Raw genomic sequence first — 25330 nt, forward strand, 5'->3', positions numbered from 1 at the left:
CCAAACTTCTTCACAGAAGAATTCCAATTAATAAGTGCAAAAAGAATGAGAAAAAATAGAAAATCATCATTTGATTCTACAGTAATAATTGCTACAGGCAAGATCCATTGATGAGTACTAAAATTGGTGAAATTTTAGGGAGAAACAAGATACTTGCATAGTTTCAAAGTGTTGTTCCTCCACCCCGAAATGAATTACTGTCCACATATTCCTTAATAATTCATCCTCAAAAAGATGACATTTACTTCCCTTCGCCTGGAGAGTGAGCAGGGCCTAATTATGTCTGCTTGCGAACACGGTATGGAATGCAGGAAAATAGTAACTTAGTAGTGGGGAAACCTGGCAGACACCACCAAACCAAGAGATGAGGATTAATGTCACCAATCATAAAACCTGATTATATCCTGTACTCCTTCATACGATGCAATCAGAAGGGTCCATCACCTTTGCGATATTCCTCTCAACAACCCCAAATCTCAGGCTTATCATGAAAAAATACCTGACAAACCTAAATAATTGACAAGCATTCTTCATGGTGTCGGGCTCGTGAAAGACATGGGAAGACCAAGAAATGCTGAGACTGGAGGAGACACAAGTAAATGCAGTGTTGTCTGAGACAGGATCCTGAGACAGAAATAAGACTTCAGTGGAAACACCGAGGCAATCCTAACAGAATGGATAGTTGATTTAATAGTATGGTACCAAGGTTAATTTCTTGTTTTGATAATTGTACATATGTAAGCTGTTAACCTGATAGGAAGCTGAGTAAGGAGTATCCAGGAACATTCTTTGCAACCTTTGCAACTTTTCAAAAATGAAAATCTTTATAATCACTTCCTAATTGTATAATCACATGTATTCTACAGGGCTTGGAATTTAAGTTCGTGTTTCTTAGTTTTACCCATACCTGTAGATTGTTGTACAACCTCACAGAAATTTGTCACTTCTTTTGATGTGTAATTAATTTTAATGTAAAATGAGATATTGATACTTGTATCAGACATGTCTAGAATACACCCACCCCCCCACACACACACATATATATCAGTGAGTCACTCTAAATATTCTTTTGAAAGTCTAAAGTATTCTTTGAAACATTGCTTATAAATCTGTTTACTTGAAAAATGAGACTAACAAGGGTTTTGCAAAATATTTATTTTTATAATTAAAATAGCTTAGTAATATATTATTTTGCTCAAATACTTACTTGACTTAGATTTTTGGTCTGTTTTTCTTCTTTCAATAAAGCGGCACCGTACTGGATTATGGCACCTCAAAATCTTGTGCTGTCCCCAGGAGAGGATGGGTCATTAATCTGCAGAGCTAATGGCAACCCTAAACCCAGAATTAGCTGGTTAACGAATGGAGTTCCGATAGAAAGTAAGTTTCCTTGCTCGGCTCTAATTGCACCCTATTTTCAGAGACTATCTACACCTCAACAATAAACAAAAGATGGGACCAGCAGTTGGCGTAACGGCTATGTCGCTGGACTCCCATGTAGTCGACCGCGGTTCGATTTCTGGATCAGTGGCTTAAACTCACAACAGGCGTGTGTGCATGTGTGCCCAAGATTCCGAGAGGAGAATGGAGGAGAAGGGATTGCGGCATGTCCATTCCCCCCGGAGGGTGATTTCTTGCTTTCTGTTTCTCTGTCTCTCTCTGTCTTTCTGGTGAGTGCACGCGCCCTATAACAAAAACCTCTCCAAAAAAAAGTAATAATAAACAAAAGGTGGTAGAAAATAATTCAGATTAAGGATGAAAGCCTTAGAAAGTTAATCAGAGACACCAAATTACTTTTAGAGTTTTATTTAATTATCTTTAGCTATTTATGGTGACTTTGAATAGTTTATGCTATTAACATACTGATATGTGTTGACTGAGACCTGCCAATAGTTACTCCTTTTTAACATGGGTCATGGGAAGGATGACAGAGTCAGAAATAAACATCACTGAGTTCAGATGATCTTATTTGTTCAAAATGTCAAGTGATTTGTGGAAACATCATAGAAGTCAGAGGAGATAGGCAGGGAGACAAGCCACAGAGCCATTGGATATGACAAAAATAGGAAACAGAGTTTTCAGTCCTTAGTATAGTCCAAATGTTCCCAAGTTCTCTAATCTTCAAAGATTACCCTCCCATTGATACCCAAAGAGCAAATCCCCTGACCCCTGTCATGTGCAGGATGCTCAGTCTTTTGCTGGCTTTCCCTGCCTGAGTATCGCAGAGATCATCCTTGCATGACACTGCCAGTGCCTGTGATTGTCACCTCCCTTAGCCATCGTCTCTGCTCTGCTGCTCCCGGCTCTTTTTTCTTAGCCAGTTTCCCAAACTGCCACTACACTGCTCAGAACTGTCCCCTAAAGTGTAGCCACAGGTCCTTCATTATAATATCCTCTAAATTGGAGCACAGACTAGTTTTACAAAACATAGTTAAAGGCTTAAGGATAGTAAAAGGAAATTATGGAGGGGGGCTGGTTTGGGAAGCTTAAAATGGTTCTTGCACCTCATTTCTTCTGGATTCCCAAGCAGGGCCTGGCACAGAGAGCCCACTAGCTCTGCTTGTCCCACACCCACCACAAGCTGCTGCCCACAGAGGAACGTTTCCTCCTTCTTGGAGTTTAGACTTCCTCTTAGACCCAGAGAGAGAGAGGGGAAAAATATCTCTTTCTTTTTAAAACCCAGTCTCTGGTTCATCCTCCCAGTCAGTATCACGATCCCTTGTGAAGATATTGGTGACTCATCATAAGGCTGCAGTTAATGAAGCACAGCACATTGGCTCCTGATTGTTTCTGAGTCAGAATCAACTGTCGGTTTTACACCCTGTGTGAATGCCCTGTGAACCAGGTTAGCTGAGACTGGAAGTAGATTGTGGCATGAAAATCCTATTGGGGGGACCAGCAGTTAGCATAATGGCTATGTCACTGGAGTCCCATGTAGTTGACCATGGTTCACGTCCTGGACCCTGTGGCTTAAAACTCATCACCAGGCGCGTGTGCGTGCGTGCCCAAGATCCCAAGAGGAGAAGGGAGGAGAAGGGATTGCGGCGTGGCCATCCCCCCGGGGGGTAATTTCTTGCTTTCTGTCTCTTTGTCTCTCTCTGTCTAGCGAACGCACACGCCCTATGGCAAAAGCTTCTCCAAAAAAAAAAAAAAAAGGAAAATCCTATTGGGGCCACAGTCTCTTTCTCTCGCTCTCTGAAGAAGTAAATAATTATTTTTTCAAAAGCCCATCTGTTCTACTTTTATATTACCAAAGTTTCCATCAAATGGATTTTCTTAAAACAATAAGCAATTTTCTCCTTAAGATGAATCTGAAAACTGCTCACGGATTTAAAATGGCACAAGTTCTGTTTCTCACTGTCAAGGTCTGACAACTGCAGGCTTAGCCTGGAGAATTGCACCCTGTTTCATGAGTATTTACTGGACATTTGCCTGTGTCAGCGCGGTGGTAGTCAGAAACCTTGAAAGAGACAGCCTGTGTTTACCGTAAAGGGAAATGAGTTCATGGGAAAACACAGAGCCTAAAGAGGCCAGCAAATGGGGTTTGGGTGTTTCTGCTTTCAATTTTAACCATGATTAGTATCAGAAAAAAACTGGAACCAGCACAGGCCTAATGGCTACAACACTGAGCTCCCACGTAGTGGACTGTAGTTCGAGTCCCAGAACGGATGGCTTAAAACATGCCAGGCGCGTGCATGCATGCCCAAGATCCCAAGAGGAGAATGTAAGAGAAGGGATTATGGCTTTGCCATTCCCCCAGGGGGTGGATTCTCGCTTTCTGTCTCTCTGTCTCTCTGATAAGCACACATACCCTATAGCAAAAATCCCTCTAAAATTAATTAATTGATTAATTAAACTCCAGAGATTACTTTGTGGTGTGTAGCTGGAAGCTGTTGGCATTCTCTAGGGAATAAGAGTCCAAACAGAGAAAAAGTAAAAGACATTCCATAGCTGATACAATATATGATTATTGGAGCCAGCAGGTGGCATGGTGGTTAAGGACACTGGACTCCCACGTGGCCAACTGCAGTTCAAGTCCCCGACCTGGTGTCTTGCTTTCTCACTACCCCCCACCCCGTTTCTCTCTGATCAAACTGGAAAATAATAATAATAATAATAATGATAAATAAATAAAGTTAAATAAAATCTTTTTAATAACCATTAAGAATGTATATGATTATTTTAGGAATGTTTACTAAATGACAACACATGATGGAGCACACTCAGCACTATCATGCTTTGCAGCTCAGAGATTCTGTGTTGATTTACTAAAGGTTAAATGTGCACCTGAGAACTAGGCTCAGCGAAAATGACAAGTGGGAGAGACTGTCCATCTAGCTGCTCAGTAGGGAACACAGGGGAAACACTGAGTTTGAAAGGTTCAGAATGCAGTCCTAAGTAGAGAAAATTGAGATATGGATGGACTAGTGACATAAAAAGGGGGGATTAAATAATGAAGCTAATCTTCCCTCCTGCCTTGCTCAGGTTTTGATCTCTCCAAACTGGCTGTCTTAGTCTGTCCTTGCTGCGATAACAAAATGCTGTAGACTGGATAATTTATAAAACAACATAAAATTGATTGCTCATGGTTCTGGAAGCTAAGAAGTCTAAAATCAAAGTGTCTGATGACCTGTTCCTCATAGATGTTATTTCCTATGTGTCTTAATATGGTAGAAAGGACAAATGGGTTCTCTCAAACCTTTTATCAGGGCACTAATTCTAGTCATGAGGGTAGAACTCTCATCTCCCTAAGACCCTACATCTTAATACTATAACCTTGAGGGTTAGGTTTCAACATATGAATTTTAGTGTGACACAAACATTCAGACCATATTATGGTCTGAATACCAGCATAGACAATACCCCTGAGAGAATCTAATAACTCTAGTTGTATTAAGGCTTGAAAATGTAGTCATAGACATCCTCCTTATAAGTGAAAATTTTAAGGATAGGATAAATTATAAAAGATCTACTTTGGGGGCAAGGATCAATGGTCTCAAGTGACTAGTTAGGCTCTTCAATTTTAATTCTAAATTATGATTATGTTCAGAGCAGAAAGAGGACAAAATCTTTCAAATTAGGGTCCCAAATAAATTCATTTTTTCTATCTCCCAAATGTTGAGTCCCCAAGAGACAGGGGAAAAAAAAAAAAGGAAGCTGGGCAGGTGAGATTGAAGTCCCGTAGTTCCTACAGGTCAGGGTCCCTCAACTTTGGGTGTGCCTCAGACAGTCAACTCTGAGTGGGTAGGCAAGGACAGGAGCACCACATAGCAAAGTCTGGGGCCTGGCCCTTCCAGGATGCCAGTGGTGCAGGGAGTAAGAGCTGCATGTTCATACCAAGGTGATGTGATGCTTCCTTGAAAGGGATCTTTCAAGGTGACCAAGCTGAAAGTACATGGATTACTGTTTGGACAGTAATAACTGAAAGGCAATGGGCTGGCAGAGGTCTTAGATGGCTTTCTGCATGATGATACTGCAAAAAGAACAGCCATCTCCTGTCCTGCCCCTGGCTCTCAGCAGCTGGTCCATCAACAACTTTTGCTGAGTGACCTCTTGGGTAGACTAAGTCTTAAATAGTTAGGTTCGTATGGAACCTTACCTTCCCTCACCATGTGTTGATCTCCCCTGGTCAGAAATAAGAAGTGAATGAGGTGGATAAAAACTATCAAAAAAATTAGTAGAAGTATGAGGAACCTTGTCCCTCTCTCCTTTCCACCTTGCATAGTAGTTGCCCCATAAACAGATATGCCCCTAAACAGAATTGTCTTTGGGGTTTGGAAATCATTCTGCAAATAGTCATCTTGTGCTTGCTTCCCATCTGCGGTTTACTGAGTTGTGCACCCCACACATGCATCCAGCAGTGCTGGGGCATGGGGTTAGGATGGCAGAGAGACCAGGGCAGGAACCAAGAGCAGTACATGGCAATGCTAAATTAGCATGGTAAGGATTCCTCACCTTCACCGGTACTAGTGCAGGTCCCAGAAGTTAGCTAGAATCACGAGGTAGCCTGCTGACACCTTCCACCCGAGACTGCAGAAACTGTGGGTGGACAGCAGCAGAGGGTGAAGGGTGAGGGAACAACTGTGCTTCTGCAGCATCATCATGCAGGGAACTGTGCAGTGTCCCTGCCAGGTACCTGAAGTATGCTCCCTGTGTCACACAACAGCGACTGTCAGGGGATCACACTCCAGGTCCACAGCCTCCTGAGGACACTGGCTGTCTCCTTCTTTGCTGGCTCTGGCTGCCAAGAGAAAGCAAGATCAGAGAAAGGGAGGAGTAAGGATTGAGTTCTATTAGCAAAATGTGATGTTATTGATTTGTGACTGTGCTTTTCAGACCTGGAATGTACTGTTTTATACGACCGGAAGAATAAAGTCCAAAAGCCTCCGGGCTCCTATCTCAGTGTCTCCTAAAGCTCCGGAATTGGCCAGGTTACTTAAAACTTTATTTGGCCATGTTAAGTATAGAATGTTCTCCAAACTACCTCAAATATGTTTTAAACAATCTGCAGAAGTCAGGAAAAAGAACATAAAAAGCTTTGATTTTATTGTGTGACCTGCAGTGTCTGAGAGGGTATATAAGTAGAACCCAGGACCCGGCTATCAGCAGGATGAGGCAAAGCCTAGGAAGTTGCCTTTTAGAACTTTGGAGTTTCACTTAGATGAGTGTCCACAAGTTATTTATTCTTTCTTTCTGGCTTCTCACTGGAGAGCCCTTGCCATTCTGGTGGTGGTCCCAAAGGCTAAAGAAATGACTTCTGTGGTTTTTTTCTTTTCTTTTCTTTTCTTTTCTTTTCTTTTCTTTTCTTTTCTTTTCTTTTCTTTTCTTTTCTTTTCTTTTCTTTTCTTTTCTTTTTTCCAATTTAAAAGGTTTTTTTCCAAAGGGTGCATGTGCTCACTGGTGAGAGAGGGAGACAGAGACAGTGAGAGGGAAAGTGAGACATTACTCCCCAGCATGGATGGCCATGCTGCAATCCCTTCTCCTTCATTCTCCTCCTAGGATCTTGGGCATGCACACACATCACCTGCTATGATTTGAAGCTGCTGGATCCAGGACTCAAACTGCGGTTGGCCATGTGGGAGTCCAGCTATGTAACCGCTATACCATCTACTGGCCCCTACAGTTTCTACCTCTGTCTAGGAAGGCAATGGGAGAGAGATTTTTAGTGGTTCCCCACTTCAGTGGCATTAGATCTCTCAGACTCTTCTGCATGGAAGATGTATAAGACCATACTATTATTATATTAAATGGTCCCTTTTCTCTCAGCTATGAGGAAGAAAAAGAACAAAGGGATGTGAACAGTGCAGTCCTCTTCTTGCCCCAGTTAAATATATTGCTCACTTTGAAGAGATTGAAAGCTGATAACACTTGATAAGCATCCAGCAGAATAGAGGCCTAGTCCAGGACAGTCCCTAAATTCCCAGAAGACATCTTCCTTCTCCCTTTTCTCTAAAGCAAAGGGCTCAGTTGGCACCACCTTAAAGGGGATAGACTATATAAATGAAAAGGAAAATCTGACTCTTCACCCAGAGATTTGTTCATTATGCTTGGATGTTCAGTTCCCAGAAACATTTGTAAAGTGGACTAACTTAGAAAATCTGAGCATTCATATTGTTTACACAAATAGTTTCTCATCCCTAAAATGCAATTAATACTATCTGATTAACATATTTTGCAAAGTCCTTTTTTTAATTTTTAAAAAAATTATTTAAGTTTATTTGTTATTATTATTTATTTTTGTTTTTGATTTTTAATTTGAGCAGAGAGAGACAAAGAGAAAGAGAAAGGGAAATTGAGAAAGCAAAGACACTAGATTGGATACTTGAACCACTGTTGGCCATGTGGGAATCCAGAGTCACAACCACCACACCATCTGGTGGTTCCACAAAGTCTTTTTAAAGATAAAATTATGCAATATATGTAAAGACATTTTAAAGATCTAATGCCACTTATGTGGGGGATGACTGAAAATCCACAAATGTTGGACTCTCCCAAAGCCTTCCTAGACAGAGCCAAGAACCACAGCAGCAGTGCCCTTGGCCTTCAGGACCACCACCAGCATGGCAGGGGCTCTCCAGCAGGAAGCCAGAGAGTCTATGTATGTAAGGCATCGTTAGTATTGTTATCAACATGTTGGAAACCTTAATCATTTTAGACAGTCACATCAGCAGAGTTAGGTTAAGAAAAAAAAATTATGCAGGCTATCACATCAGCTCTGGAACTTATCTTTGGTATTTTAAAATATGATAATTCTGTGCTCTTAAATATCTTTCTCCAGTGTTCAGTTAGAGCTAATGAAGTTGGTTGTCCCCCAAATGAATTACTATTTCTTTGGATAATTTGCGTTTGTATGCTGGAGAGTTACTCCCACTCTGTAGCCCGCACAGTGTCCAAAGCCATCATGTATCTCTATACTAGCAGTTTCATTCTGTGTCCAGCTACCAACCGAGAGCGTCCATATGTCACCGTGACTGTTCCTGGGTTTGCTTGCATTTCTTTAATAAGCAGTTAAGGAAAATGTAACCTAAACTCCCAAGGAGAAAGATCTGTCTATTCATTACCCTTACCTAAAGGGTTTATTTTATTCCTAAATACCTTGCCAAGAATAAATATTTGAAGATTGCTCTTCCATTTAGCATAAATAAGGCAGATACAGTTAAATGCTTTTTGGGTAAAGAATATCTTTCCAAAGAGTTGATCGCAAAGAAAAATCCAACTGTGAGCTACAGAAAAGGGTTTCTTTTTCCCCATGATCTATGTTTGTGAATGATGCATCTCTACTCAGCAAAAATTGTCTTTTTTGCTTTTTTCATTGAGCTTTGTCTTCCATGTTCACAGTGATGTAACTTTTATCATTATTATTTTTTTATGAGAACACACAATTTAAAATCTACTCTTTCACCCATTTTGAAGTACACCGTCATTAGTGTAAGTATATTCACATTGTTGTGCAACAGATCTCCAGAACTTTTTCATCTTGCAAAAATTAAACTCTGCTCCCATTAAACATTACATGGTGGTGTAACTGTTAAGAGCTCAACATATGCAAGAAATTTGAAGAGCTCTTCTCACATAGCTTGTCACTCAACCAGAGTGATTCAGCCTAGAGCTTTGCCCGTGCTTTACCATCATCTAAGATCCCCAAGCACATACTCCACTGCCTGGTGCACCCACAGCATGGCTCTCAGGGTGGGTACAGGATAGGTACTAAGAGTCCCATGAAGAGTCTCAACAGAGTGCCCAAGTGCTGGGTCTGAAAATGCTAAGAATAATAAATGGAGAAAGAGGCTTTAGAAAAGCTGCTCTGTGTTCCCACTTGTCTTATGGAGACACTGGATGGACGTTACTTACCTTGTGAGTTAAAAAGGCCCCAGTGTCACACAGCTTGGATCTGGGCTGCTCAATGGGACACTGCACTCTCAGGGTTCATGGTTGCCTACCATGGCTATTGTTCACTTCCTAGGCCAGTGTGACATTTCTGTCTTTGCTGTCAATTATCAATAAAATCTATTTGCTGTCAAAGGAATTATGACTTGTATTTGTCCTCTGACTGGAAGAATATGTTCTAAAGCAATTTTGAAATTATTAGTCATTAACCACAGATGTTAGCTATGAAGCCAACTCAAAGTATCTCCACAATCCCATCACTGTTTGAACAAATCATTTAGCATCTAAAGTGAATTAGCTATTAATTGTGATCAAAGTGCTGAAGGACTTTATCTATCATGCCTTTTTAGGAATAAAGGCATTATTTAGTCCATGAGGAGTAGCTCATAAATTAGAGTTTTAATAATCTGGGTAAAAACTTACTCTACATTTCAATGTATGGTGTTCTTTTAGAATGAAATATCTAAACAACTTTTATGCCGTCAGGGTGATACACTATGAAATAAGCAGGATAATGGCCAGCTAAAGATGTCTACATACTACTCCCTAGAACCTATGAATATGTTATCTTAAATGGCAAAAGGAACTTTGCACGTTATTAAGGTTAAGGGACTCCAAGAGATTATCCTGGACTGTGTGGTTTAGGTCTAATTTAATCAAACGAGCACTGAGAAGTGGAGTGTGTTTCCTATCTGTGGTCATGACAAGAGAAACATGAGTGTGGAAGAGTGATGCGATAGATGCAACACTGATGGCTTTGAAAATGAATGAAGGGAACCATGGGTCAAGGAATGTGGGCAGCCTTCAGAAGCTAGAGAAGACAATGGACTCTCCCCCAGAGCCTCTAGAAGGGAACTCAGCCTTGCTGATTTGTTTACTTGTAGCTCAACGAGACCTATGTCAGACTTCTAACCTACAGAACTGAATGATTAATTTATGCTGTTTTCAACAACTAAGTTTGTGGTAATTTGTTACAGCAGCAGTAGCTATTACAGAATGAGAAAGCCAAATATTTTTAGTATGTCCAATTTTAAAAAGGTGTGTAACTATAATTTGGTTAATTAATTAATTAGAGATTTTTGCTATAAGGGTGTGTGTGCTTGCCAGAGAAACAGAGAGAGAGAGGGAATTGCCAGAAAGACAGAGAGAGACAGAGAGACAGAAAGGGAGAAATCACCCTCCAGGGGGGATTGCCACATGGCAATCCCTTCTCCATTCTCCTTGAAATCCTGAACACACATGCACACACGCCTGGCGTGAATTTTAAGTCTCTAGGTCCAGGACTTGAACCATGGTCAGCTATGTGGGAGTCCAGCAACGTTACCATTATGCCATCTGCTGGTCCAAATCTGGTTTATTTTTATTGAAGTAGATGGATAAAACTCTAGATGAACTAAATATTTTTGTTTTAATTGTGATAAAGGAGCCTAAGTGAAGTGATAAATGTGTTCTTTATGCACATTCTTTTTCCATTATCAAAGTAAAAATTTTCTTTAGAATGAAAGAAAGATTTCTTAACTGGTTCAAGTTGCAAGACTAGTTTAAGAGAAAGGGTGTTGCTTTTTAATTTGATTTTGAACAGCATGCTGAGACAGAGACCTAAGCCCTTTTAGTATACTTTTTCAAGTAATGTAAGGTTATAGCCTAAGCTTTGACATTCACAGAAAGAATTCATGTTCAATAGATGTTCCAAACTGTTGAGCATGCCCTGGGTAAATTCCCACATATTATATTACCCTGCCAGTTCTATTCCACATCAGTAAGGATCAATCCTGGTCTAAACAATTGTTTTAAGTACTTAAGAGATCTACACAATTTTTTTCAACCTTAGTCTCAGCAATTTCCTAACCACAAAAACAAGCATTTTTTTCATTTGGTTATGAGCTCTATTTCTATGTACTTATTTATTATCTCTTTGTTTTAAGAAGTGACTCTTACAAAGGGACAGATTTGGACAAGTTACAGTGTTTATATGTTTCTGAATAGATTTTGCTATCTCTTCTTGATAATTTGCTTCCTTCTCATAAATAACTGCAGTGTCTTCAAGAACAAGGCAGTGTTTTCCTAAACTTAGAGTGCAGTTTTCATCTAAACTTGTGCTGTTTTCCCCCAGTGTCTTGCCAAATAATATTCAGTGTTACAGAATCAATCAACTTAAGACTCAGTGGATATTGAGCATATACTCATGCGGATATGTGATAATTAAATTCTGAAGAGGAAATGATATGGTTTCTGCCTAAATTCTAGTCTCCTTGCTGTCTGATGCAGATCAACCTTTATCAGTCTGTGCCTGGCTTATTTCACTTAATACAGTGTCCTCTACATTAATCTATGCTGTCATAAATGACAGAATTCCCTTTTTCAAAAAAAGCTGAATAAGTATTCCATTGTGTGTGTGTGTATGTCTCTTTGTGTGTGTATGTGTGTATATATGTATATATATAATTTTGCTTTGTATTTTTGTCCTACTTACTGTATGTAGACCTCACGATTTACAAGTTTAATATACACCTCTTAAACAAAGATGAATAATTATATGCTTTCTATTTTTACACCCAAACAGTTGCTCCTGATGACCCCAGCAGAAAAATAGATGGCGATACCATTATTTTTTCAAATGTTCAAGAAAGATCAAGTGCAGTATATCAATGCAATGCCTCTAATGAATATGGATATTTATTGGCAAATGCATTTGTAAATGTGCTGGGTAAGTTCTCCCTTTATTAAGAATATGGCAAATTAAATCAATGGCTGATGTTTTCTATTCATTCAGCAAAAATGTATTGTGCATCAACTATATGAAATGCACAGTACTTAGAGATATAGGGAAATACAAAGATAGAGTATAAGCCTTGCTCTAAAGGATATTACAGTCTGACCTTTATGTTTGTTCATAACACAGGTTTTATAATGGCAACTTTTTTATTGTAGCAAGAATCAGATAGTCAGACTGTTCTATTTACAAATGGTGAGTCTAAGTATCAAACCCCTCAAAAGGAAAAATAGTATTTGTCCATTATTACTACCTGAATATTACTACTCTTCCATCCTCAGAAACTGGCAAACTGAAAAACAATGTAATGATTATGATTTTTCAAAAATAAGACATTAATTAGAGTGTTTGGCCTCTATATAAATCATAGATGTACATTTACTTAATTTGAAAAAATAAGCTTGGAAAATTATGACATACTCATATTCTGAAATAACTGGTTTACATAAACATTGTATTTTTCTTGTAGGACATATCTATCAAAATACCATGTTTGCTAAAATTTATGTAAGAATTGTTTTTTATGTTACCAGGGAATTATGCTTAAATTCTTAAGATTAGTATGCTCCCTTTTCAAACAAAATTAACATCAGGAAGGAAGTCAAGCCGTATTTGTTATTTTTCTTAATGCTTGAAGTGAAGGTCATTGGTCACCAAAGGGCTAAACATTTAAGACATTTGTGGATGTTGAGGAAGTGGTTTTGATTTTTGGGTCCATTTTTAACTCCCTACTTCTATGAGTTCAACTTTTTCATATTTTTTAAGAGAGAGATATTTTTGCTATAGAATGCATGTGCACACCCGAGAAACAGAGAGACAGAAAGCAAGAAATCACTGCCCAGGGGGGATGGCCATACTACAATCCCTTCTCCTCCAGTCTCCTCTCAGGATTTTAGGCACACATGCACACCCACCTGGCAATGGAATGAAGAAATACCATTGTGTTTTAATTTGTATTTTTTTATGATTAATGATGTTGAACACATTTATTCATATAGCTTTTAACTATGTATATGTCTTCCTTTGAAAAATACCTATTCAAGTCCTTTCCCAATTTTTAATCAGCTTGTTTTCAGACTATCGAGTTGTTTGTTACATAATTTGGACATTAACCCATTATCAGATATATGGCTTGTGAATGTTTTCTCCCATTTCATAGGACGTTTCTTCACTCTGTTGAGTGTTTCCTTGGCTGTATAGAGCTTTTTAGTTTGATATCATCCCATTTGTGTACTTTTGCTTTTATTGCTCTGGTTTTGTTTCACATCATCACACTCATGACTATACTTTTTTGTCAGCTTATGTGTTCCCCACCATTACCACCCATTAGGGTTCTGATAGGCTAGTCATTCAACAAAAAATATACATGGCTATCATTTTTGTACCAGATACTATGCTGTGGATTAAAAAAAAGTCTTATTTTCTGGCTGTACAGGAATCACAATATAGTAGGAGATTCAGGTAAGTAACCCAATACTTAAAATAAGTACTTACCCCCAGAGTAAGATGTGGGGCATGAATAAAAGGGAATAAACTTTATTTATTTATTTATGTTTGCCTTGTGTGACTGATAGATAATGTCATGCCTGATAGGAAATATAGTGAAGAAATAAGTTGATAGTGCTTTATCATAAACTTTAATGACCTCAAGACAAAATGCAAGAAATACACTGGGTACACAAAATGTATTTTAATATTTATTTACATTTTAAAAATGTTTTTAGCTGAGCCTCCACGAATCCTCACCTCTGCAAACACACTCTACCAAGTCATTGCCAACAGGCCTGCTTTACTAGAATGTGCCTTTTTTGGGTCTCCTCTCCCTACCATTGAATGGTAAGGCTCTATTTGTTTTTTAATGGTTACATGTACTAAAACCTTCACATTTTTAAATATGTTGGGTTTTAGGGAAAAGGAAGGGCATGATCCTTCATACTATGTATTATTAACTTCATTCATTCACATATACTTTTAACTACTTGCTCTGTGGTAAGTATTAGGTTGTCGGAAAAGTCATGACTTGTTTTTCTATGCAAAAATGCACTATGATTTTTCTGACAACCCAATACTTTGACATGTATAATCTATTTAACAGTATATTCTATCAATCGCAATGGAAATGTAAAGCTGCTATATTTTACAATGCCATGGACGTCACCTGGGACTTAGTGAATAGTGACAGGAAGGATGTGTTGAGGAACATTCCTTGTAAAGAAAATATCATGTCTGGGCAGTCAGACAGTGGTACTGCAATAAGATGAAATGCTCTGCAAAGTAACCCTATGTGGGAGGGATCCTGGTTCACCTCTGGAGACCTCCCTAAGACCACAAAGCACACACATGTTCATGATCTGAGACTGGCTCAAGGTTGGGAGTTGACCACATCATCAAGACCTTACTCATGGAAGAAATAAATAAACTTAAAATATATCATGTCGGGTTGAGGAGAGGGTATATAGGCTCAAACAACAGAGTTTGTTCATATTAGTTTCCTGTAGCATCTCACTCACTGGATATTCCTGACTAAGACTCAGATAAATTCTCCCGTAGCCTTTCACTCCCCACTTTAGACCATCCCCTTTCATATATGATTCCTGATCATTTCTTTACCTCCCCTGGGCTTGCTTTCTTTACCATGAGCTGGAAGAGACAATACTAGGATTAGCAACAGCTCGGAAACAATGAGTGAAAAAAAGTTGAAACATGTAGTTACTGATCATTATCAGTTTTCAGATGCTGTGTTAGGCTTCAACTACTGAGGAGAGAATAAAGGCTGGTTTAGAATTAAAGTAAAATCTCCTCAGACCTCACTTTATCCACAGAAAAAAGTGTGGGGAGCCAAGAAGGAGACATGAGAAACATGCAGGACGTGACCGCTAGATGGAGACCAAGGTTATTGTCTGGGCCTAACCTTAGGCATCTAAACTGTTATGTGCAGAATGTTCCAAGTATTGTTACAACAACCTAATAAACTCAGCAAGGACTTTTGAGTCCCACGTTAAGAGAGCCAAATGTTTCTGTATAAAACAGAGTAATAAACTTAACTCGTGGCTGACCAGTATTAACTGGCAGTCCTCCCGTTTCTATCCTGTCTTCTTGTCTTTAATCCTCGCCCCCCAACTCAAGAACTGTTCGCCGTCGGCGGGTCTGACAAAAAAGGAACATGTATGCTTTCAGGATGATTTTCTAGTGAAGGTGACAGGATAGACAAAAAATAGGTTAACTTTCCCTCAAACCTTTTCTCTATCTTCATTTCTTCTATTTGACATACTTGCTTTCTTTCACCCAAGTATTTTCTGTTCATACTTTCAAAAGTTCAATTCATGTAGTCTTAGAATCAAAATCTCTTTTGAATTGTATAGAGGTACAGGTACCTTACAAATGGGGTAAAATATCAAAAAGAACAATCTTTTTTTCTACCTATGTTATCAGTTATTTAGAGGTAAATAGGAAATAATAAGTATACTAAATTATGGACATATCGTAACAAAAATTACCATGTAAATATTGTATATCCTCATCCTAATTCTATAGACACCATTTATTGAGTTCTCCATTTCAAGTCTTATCTTTACATATGCCACAAGACTTAGCATGTGTGCCTGTACAAATTACAAATGTCTCTGAACTTGACACTGTAATGCAGACCGTAGTTGGTTTTGACCATGAATGTGGCACTTTGTCTGACTTCAGATTGTGACTTGTTTTTATTCTCACTGCAATAACTTCTGTAATGAAGGTTTAAAGGAGCTAAAGGAAGTGCTCTTCATGAAGATATTTATGTTTTACATGAAAATGGAACTTTGGAAATTCCTTTACAACAACCTAATAAACTCAGCAAGGACTTTTGAGTCCCACGTTAAGAGAGCCAAATGTTTCTGTATAAAACAGAGTAATAAACTTAACTCGTGGCTGACCAGTATTAACTGGCAGTCCTCCCGTTTCTATCCTGTCTTCTTGTCTTTAATCCTCGCCCCCCAACTCAAGAACTGTTCGCCGTCGGCGGGTCTGACAAAAAAGGAACATGTATGCTTTCAGGATGATTTTCTAGTGAAGGTGACAGGATAGACAAAAAATAGGTTAACTTTCCCTCAAACCTTTTCTCTATCTTCATTTCTTCTATTTGACATACTTGCTTTCTTTCACCCAAGTATTTTCTGTTCATACTTTCAAAAGTTCAATTCATGTAGTCTTAGAATCAAAATCTCTTTTGAATTGTATAGAGGTACAGGTACCTTACAAATGGGGTAAAATATCAAAAAGAACAATCTTTTTTTCTACCTATGTTATCAGTTATTTAGAGGTAAATAGGAAATAATAAGTATACTAAATTATGGACATATCGTAACAAAAATTACCATGTAAATATTGTATATCCTCATCCTAATTCTATAGACACCATTTATTGAGTTCTCCATTTCAAGTCTTATCTTTACATATGCCACAAGACTTAGCATGTGTGCCTGTACAAATTACAAATGTCTCTGAACTTGACACTGTAATGCAGACCGTAGTTGGTTTTGACCATGAATGTGGCACTTTGTCTGACTTCAGATTGTGACTTGTTTTTATTCTCACTGCAATAACTTCTGTAATGAAGGTTTAAAGGAGCTAAAGGAAGTGCTCTTCATGAAGATATTTATGTTTTACATGAAAATGGAACTTTGGAAATTCCTGTGGCCCAGAAAGACAGTACAGGAACTTACACCTGTGTTGCAAGGAATAAATTAGGGATGGCAAAGAATGAGGTTCACTTAGAAATCAAAGGTAAGGCAGAGGAAATAAATCTTTTGCACTATGTATTTGTATTTGTATATTTATGTATTACTAGCATAATACAAAATGATTTTGCATTGAGCAAATTATCCAGCTTTGCCAATGGATAACAATAACTTTAAATTTTAGATCCAACAAGGATCATTAAACAGCCTGAATATGCAGTTGTGCAAAGAGGGAGCACAGTGTCCTTTGAATGCAAAGTGAAACATGATCACACCTTAATCCCCACTGTCATGTGGCTAAAAGACAACGGTGAGCTGCCCAATGATGAAAGGTATTTGAAGATGATTTCTTTCCTTTCTCTTCGGTCTCTCTTTAAGCTGCTTTTGAACTCAAGGTTTATTGTGTAATGACTTAATGGTGACGTTCTTAGTATCTGATGTCTGCTGTCTCCAAAAAAAAAAAAAAAGAGATATGTATTTTCTCCCTCCTGTGAAATATTTGGACCTAGAAAGTTATCATGTGATTGAAATAAGACCCTGAGAATGCTTGTCTATCTGTGTATGTTGGTCTCCTGTGTAATTCGGGATGGGAAAAACTCTTCAAGTCTTAGGCAATGTTCATTGTTTTGTACCTTACACACCGAAGTCTCAGCAGATGTTTTTATTACCATTCTACAGATAAGCAGACACATGATCTCTTTAATCACCGTAGTCTTCCTGAATCCTTAATAGTAGTTTAAAGATACTAGTTTTTATTTGGGTGATTTTTCTTTTTATTTTTAAGCCAGTGAATAGGGAAAAAAAAAAAGTAAAATAGAAAATATAAAAATAAATATAAGGAAAGCATTTAAAAATGCCTAAGCATGTTCCAGTCCTTTTGCTTAGAATGGAAGAAAGTTCTTACCATTTTGAAGCTAAGGCCCTCAATTTGCCATGGTAAGAACTCAATTGAACAAGTGGATTTTAGAAGTAAAATGGTGGCTACAGGCATCATCCCTTTTCTGAGGGAATGCTGCATTTCCGTGGAAGTGGCTTCTGTGGTTCATATGCAGCTGACCTAAATCTGTGGTGTTCTATTGCTTGTTAATGGCCCCCAAAGAACTATATGGCTTTCTCCTTTGTATGTCCAGAGATTCTATTTAGTTCCATGCTTCCATTGATCAGCTTTATTTGTAGAATAGGAGTTGATAAAGATGAGAGAGACATCTCTGTCTGTCTGTCTGGCGAGTGCACGCGCCCTATAGCAAAAACCTCTCCAAAAAAAAAAGATGAGAGGGACATATGACTTTGGGTTAAGTCAGCCAGAGCTTTAATTTGGAAATTACTTGGGAAAATAGTTTATGATTTATGCAGCCTCATTAAAATCATACATGAATCCTATGTGCATTGATTTTTGACTCACTGAACAATTTTTTATGTCTACAAGTAACCTCTAGAAAACTCTTAGTGGGAATTGCTGATCTAATCATCCTGTTTCTGGTGATAAAATGAATTACTGGTTTGTTGTTGTTGTTGTGTTTTGGTTTGGTTTGTTTTGCATTTACTGTCTCCTGTGAGAGTTTATACATATGGCAAAAATGACACAAAATTTCTGTACTTTCATAGCAATTGAGCTGAATGAGTGATTTTCAATGTTTCTCAACAGCAGAAGCCTTACTATGCCTTCTCGTAAGGATTTCTGGGGAGCTGTCTCCCTCTCTTCAGGGTGTCCCTGGAAACCTTGAAGAAGCTGAGACTCCAGGGGCCAGGCTGAAAAACACTGTGCTAGATGATTACATGTCCTTCTCAGCCAGGATGCTAATTCATCCACTTGTTTTCCAACTGGAATTATTAATTACTAAAGTGATACATACTGTGTAGAATTTTGCTCTAATTTGCTGAGAACGTTTATCACTGTTCTCGCTTGTCAGTCACAGACTTCCCCTCATGCTAGCAAAGCAATCATGTGATATGATTGAGTGCCCATTTCAGCGGCTGCGACTGTGTTTATTCACAGGTTCACTATTGACAAGGATCATTTGGTGGTGGCTGACGTAATCGATGATGACGGTGGGACCTACACGTGTGTGGCCAACACAACCCTGGACAATGTTTCCGCCAGTGCTGTGCTTAGCGTTGTTGGTAAGAATTTGGACCAAAATGATACAACTGGCTTTCTTGTATGAAGTTGAAAAGGAAGAAGAAAAATTGTAAATATTAAATGTTTGCTTGTTATATCTTAATAGCTACCTCATAGGTAAGTTAATGCCCATGTTTTTCTTCTTCAAAAAATGTCTTTGAAGCAATGATATAATATAATAATAAATATACTCCACAGTAGCCCAGGGATAGATGGTGGACATGTACAGTAGTGATATTTTTCTGAGAAAAATTATCTATTTAAAATTGAAAATTTTTTTCCTTATAAGATTACTGCTTATTTAGCAAAATTGTGTCTCACAGTTAAGCATAGGGCTTAATTTTATCATCTTAATCCTGTGCAATCTTTGTCTTTTGTGCTACCTTGTATCTTTCCATTACTAATTTTAATTTAAATCCTTTATATTAATATCCTTTCTAGCTCCTACTCCAACTCCAGCTCCCATTTACGGTAAACTAATATGAGTCTTATATCTCTATTTTCTGTCAAGCAATTTCACATTTGCAGAAACGATAATTACTTTATTTTCTCTATCGCATCATTGTGTTTCTTTAAGCAGGATTGCTCTGTCAATTGTTGTATTGTGTTGTTTATTTGCTGCAATAAATTATTTTATCATTATTGCTCTAGAATTTTTCAGAGTTTATTTCTAGTTGTTTCTAAATATTTCATGTGCCATTATGAGATAATTTCTTTCCATTAAAGTCCCTCTTTGATAGTGTTCTTGTTAAGTAACAAAGTGCTTTTTCAAATGCCATCTCTACATTTTACAGAATGAAAGAGCTGTTTCTAATATCATTCCATAAATAGGTTTCCACCTCATTCTATTAAAAGCTGTTTTAGAAAAATAAATGTTTGGGAATTCCATTTCAAGAAATTTACACAGGGGAAAAAAAATAGATGTTTAGAACATTTGACCTTTATGTTAGGAAAACTAACTCTTAGTATTAACTAAGAGAAGTCATTAAAGAAAGACCAAAAATGAGGGGTACATCCATACGTTGTAACTTTTCTGAGTCAAGAAAATAAGCTAAATAACGTGATTGAATGTATAAAAGAACATGAAATAAAAAATAAAAATAAATAAATTTCAAAAAAAAGAAAGCTAATAAGTCAAGAATAATTTTCAGACATCTTTTTGTTTAGAGGACCCTCATCTTTTTTCAGCATATAAATACAAAAATCAATTTTGCAGCATGGTCTCACCTGGGTTTTCATAACATTATTAATTATCCTATGATCTATCCTTCGTGACACTTAACTACTTTACTGATAAGAAAGAAGAATCCATATATTTACATGGCCTCCTGTCCCACAAAAGTCAGAGTTTCTCCCAGGAGCAAGGTTATGAAAAGGCCCAGAAGAGGGGCCAGCAGAGGGCAAAGTGATTATATCACTGGATTCCCACATGGCCAGCGATGGTTCGAGTCCCAGACCTGGCCCAAGATCCCAGGAGAAGAATGGCAGAGAAGGGAATGAGGCATGGCCATTCCCCCCTAAGGGGTAATTTCTCGCTTTCCCTCTCACTGTCTCTGTCTCTCTCTCTCTCTCTTTGGTGAGTTCACATGCCTTAAGGCAAAAACCTCTTAAAAAAAAATGGCCCAGAAGGAATATTATCTCTCTTGATCTCAGAAGCACTGTTAGATGAAGCAGACATGCCTCTGGGTCACCTTTGTCTCAACAGGTGCCAACGTCCTCTGAGAGTAAACACACCTATACATACTGAGGGCTACCTACACAGTCTCCATTTTGGAATTCTCTTAAAAATATAAACATTCTTCAGGAACACCAAAATCTATCACTCAGTAGAAAGAACATTTGAGTCTTCTTTAAACAGTACATTTTATTTGCCTGTATTTTTCAGCATTTGCTCTTCTATATTCCCCATGTATTAGTAATTAAGCTTGTTATTATTTTTTTTTATGTTTGTGCTCATTCATGTTTATGAGAAGTCACACACTGAGGGTGCTGATGAACCATATCTGTCTGCTTCATTCGTTTTGATGATAAATTATTTAGTTTCATTTGAAAAACAAGCAGGCAGAACTAATAAGTGATAGCTGATCTTAGACGTGCTTAAGTGTTCCCAGCAGCCTCATTGTTTTCATTTCATTTCAGCTGCATGCTCATTGACCATTACATGTGCTATGTCTTAAAATATCCCCTCTGTGAATAGTATCACAAATTAAAGGAAACTCTTAAGGGTGGATGGTTAACCATAACATGTATGTGTGTTTGGTCTACAGATGCCCCAAATCCTCCCTTTGATTTAGAATTGACAAATCAACTCGATAAAAGTGTTCAACTGTCATGGACCCCAGGCGATGACAACAATAGCCCTATTACAAGTATGTGTTGTTATTTTGTCACTCATAAACCTAATGACCATTTTTGAAGCACTTTATTAAGTGCAACTGAAGTTTCTCACAAAGATGTTCACTGGCATTCTCCATGTCATTACTGGTAGAACAAAAGTATTTATTTATGGCTCTCTTCTCTTCAGAGCTAGTTATTCCTGGTTACAGCTTCTGGTAGGAAACATTAATTAATTACTAACAATGTTAACTAAGCAAACATCCTGTTATTTGTGTTTAAGATGTATAAGAATCACCTTAAATATCTACCACAGTAGAAAGATGCATTTTAAATTGATTCTCTATTTTTCCCATTACTTCTTGGAAAAAGGGATAACAGCAGGTACTGAAAGGCCCGCTCTATGTATTAGGATGTTGAGATGTGGTGAGTAAAGTGAGTTTTTAGACACATAGTTGATAACAGAGCTTGGCATAGGTGTCAAGTTCATTAACTTCCAACCTAGGTTTCTTTCTTTCTGGTAGTCCCTGCTACAAAGTGGCATGTCAACAATGTCAGCCCCTTCTCTTGGGGATATAAACCTAGGGAATAAAATCTGATGAGGGCCCATGCTTAAGGATACTGGAAGAGCTTAATAAATTAAACTATAGGTAAGCTTGGAAGTTTAATTGTAAAACCAAAGAGAGACACTTAAGAGAACAGACACAATTAGGTCACAAGCTAAAAATACCTTCAGGTAAATACTACAGGAAGATTACATTCCTTTCTGATGACTACCTAAGATTTTTCTGAAATAGTGAGTGTGCTGATTTACTTCACTTCCTGGTAAAGCAGACTATTGCCAATAAAATTAAACAAATGCCTCCTCTGTATCTTGTTGTTTAGGGTACTCACTTCTCCACTGAGTTTTCAGAGTCCTTGATCAGAACATTTATTTATTTAGGCAGAGTCTTCTAGATGTTTCAATCCGTTAGCCAGAGTCAGCTGGTTAGGGTGATTAGAGACATCTTTTGCCTATGTTAAAATTATACCATTGAAATTTTAGAGCATTTGTACTCATTCATTCATTTATTCATTCAACAGATATTTATCGAGTGCCTATTATGTACCAGTTTTAAAAGAAAAAGAAAAAGAAAAAAGAAAAAAGAAAAAGCGAACCTCTGTCTTTATACAGCTTGTATCTTAGATGAGGATACTAGATAAAACTAATGTATTGTGTTTTTGTGTATAATGGTATTATATGTATTGAGAGAGAGAGAGAGAGAGAATTCGGATCTACCTTCAAGAAAGAACCTGCTATAAGGAGTGTTAACTTATAGGCACATCAGTTGTACCTTCTCTAAGGATCAGCTGCAGTGTTCACATGAGGTCATAGTCCCCAGAATACTCCAGGTACTGAACTCAGTGAGGGTCCCAGAGCTCAGCCATTCCCAATGAAAACTCTTCTACTGGGTAATCTTTGCTCTCTGGGGCTCACTGACCTGCCTGGGACTATCTGAACTCTGAGGCTCTCCCCACCCATTCGTCCCTTCTTCCCCTCCTATTCCAGTCTCAGATCAGCACTGTGATCTGAAGGGCTTCCCTGCCCAATTCTGCTTCCTCTCTCTTTTATCTTCTGTGGGCATTTCGCCACAAATAAATCTCTTGCGTTTCTAATTCTGTTTTAGTATTTGCTTCTTAAAGAATACACATGTGTCTGTGTGTGTGTGAGAGAGAAGATAGGGGATAGGGTATAATCATGAATAGGATGGTCAGGAAAGCCATTTGAATATGTTAACAAGACATAAGGAAAAAAATCCGTGATAACTGTTACGCAGTTATCTGAAGAAAAGCATTCCAGGGAGAGCAGAGGAAGAGAACAGAGGCCCTAAGACAGGGGCATGTCTGCCAGGGGACAGCATGGCTGCAGTGAAATGAACAAGAGGAAGTGAAGTAGGAAAGTTCAGAGACAAGGAGTTGGGTGGTGGTAGCCATGACGTGTGAATCATGCAGGGCTTCGTAGGCCATGATAAAGGTTAGGAAGCCATGGAAAAAGAGTTTTAAGTGAGGAGGGATAAATTAATAACTTGAGTTATTTTATTTTAAATGTTATAGTATAAGCAGAGAAGAAGTAGGGAGACCAGTAAGGACACAGTTTTCAAACTGCACTGAAGTGCCCTGTGGTACCTTAGCAAATTCACAGAGGTACCTCGGGATAATCTTTAAGATTTCATTTTTAAATTTGGATATTTAAAAAATATAGTTACATCTGTCAGACACCATGTGAAATTAACTTGAGACGGTTGACAGTTTCACATTATATATTATTATGTCATATTGTGATGCTATTATATCTCTGCAAAGAATTTGCTGTAGTGAAAAGCAAGTACCAAAAAAAAAAAAAATCACTGTGGAATAGGAAAAGAGGAAGTTGGTGTACAATCTGTTCATATGGTTTAAAAAGTTGTACCATGCCCAATAGGATTTGAATTAAGATACAAATACTTATTAAGTTGTATAAGCCTAACTACTTAATACATGAAAATAATACAGGAATTTTTTGTTTGTTTGTTTTGCCTTAAAAAAGCCATAAAAGAAAATTACTATGACACTGAGTACACCATGAATTTGACAAAGTTTGGGAACTACTGAGTTGAGATTATGTGATAAATCATATAAAGATGATGATGGCTTGGAGTAGGTTGAGAGGGATACAAATACTGAGAAATGATCAGAACTTGCATAAATTTTAATGGTGCAGGCAGTAGGGCTATTGAGATTATAAAAGAAGAAGAGGAGCCAAGACAGATTCCAAGGTTATGACCTGAATTACCACTACCAGTACAAAAAAAAGACTGGAGTCATACTGGTCGTGCCTACTTTTAGGCTTTGTAATAGACAACCAAGTAGAATTGTTGAGTAGGCAATTGGCTATCCCTATCAAGTATAATTCAAGTTTCAGGAGAGGTCTGGGCTACAAATCAATTGTGAAAGTCACTCATTTATGAAACTGGAGATCATCAGCAAATAAAAGCAGGATGAAATGAGCAATCCAAGGATTTAACTTGGCCTTCTGCAACACACACACACTATTTCTAGTTCATCTTTGTATTTATAGTTCATAGATTGGTACTTGCACATCGTAAGCTGTCAAGAGTACCTAAATACCTATTTTTTTACAAGAGTAAGACATACACATGCCTCAAAATTTTAGTTGGCAAAAAGGGCTTACAATGAGTAGTACATCCTCCTACCCCCAACTCTCAACTTCTCTGGCCACATCAGTGTTATCAGTATATACTGTCAAAAAGTGACACATATAAAACCAAGTGTGTACATACAGGTACATGTTATATAAATCTTTTTACTTCCACCAGCATACATTCTTATGTCCCCTAATTGGTCTCACTTAACAACACATTTTAGAAATCATTTCGTTTCAGTACACACGGAATAGTCCCATTCATTGGTAGCAGAGTATTTAATTGTGTGGATATACCAGGATATCTTTAGTGTCCTGTTGATGGACATTTAGGTTGTTTGCAATTAGGTGTTTCCATTGCAAACAATGCTGCGGTGTGGATTTGTTTTTATGTGTCTTTCAGACATATGCAAAAGTTTACTTCCTCTAAATAAACTGCTAGGAATATAATTTCTTAAAGGATATGTGTGTTAGGATTGTTAGATTTCTAAACTGCCCTATGTAGCAGTTGTACACTTCCTGCGAGGTCTGAGAATGTCTATTTCCCTGCACCTAAATCAACAAGGTTTGAGTGTTGCCAATCTGTTTAGTGGAAAAATGGCCTTTCACTGTATTACTTTAATTTCTCCTATTCTGAAAAAAAAGCCCATATTTTGGGTATACATATATATATATATATATATATATATATATATATATATATATATATATATATATATATATATATATATATATATATATATATATATATATATATATATATATATATATATATATATATATATATATATATATATATATATATATATATATAT

General features: G+C 37.7%; 1 protein-coding gene across 6 annotated transcripts in view; it reads left to right on the forward strand.

The window, feature by feature from the left end:
- Positions 1–25330, forward strand: part of NRCAM (neuronal cell adhesion molecule) — a 99643-nt gene that overhangs the window by 22116 nt on the left and 52197 nt on the right. For 4 of the 6 annotated variants that reach the window (XM_006161132.3, XM_006161133.3, XM_006161134.3 and 1 more), the window contains 8 exons: positions 1249–1380; positions 11951–12094; positions 13885–13996; positions 16761–16927; positions 17066–17213; positions 18878–19002; positions 19442–19471; positions 21268–21369. In XM_006161132.3, the coding sequence (XP_006161194.1) occupies positions 1249–1380; positions 11951–12094; positions 13885–13996; positions 16761–16927; positions 17066–17213; positions 18878–19002; positions 19442–19471; positions 21268–21369 (960 nt within the window). The remainder of the gene's footprint in view (positions 1–1248; positions 1381–11950; positions 12095–13884; positions 13997–16760; positions 16928–17065; positions 17214–18877; positions 19003–19441; positions 19472–21267; positions 21370–25330) is intronic. The other 2 variants (XM_006161135.3, XM_006161136.3) reach the window with 1 other exon arrangement.

Source organism: Tupaia chinensis, unplaced genomic scaffold, assembly GCF_000334495.1.
Source record: "Tupaia chinensis unplaced genomic scaffold, TupChi_1.0 Scaffold138322_1, whole genome shotgun sequence".
NCBI classification, from domain to species: domain Eukaryota; kingdom Metazoa; phylum Chordata; class Mammalia; order Scandentia; family Tupaiidae; genus Tupaia; species Tupaia belangeri.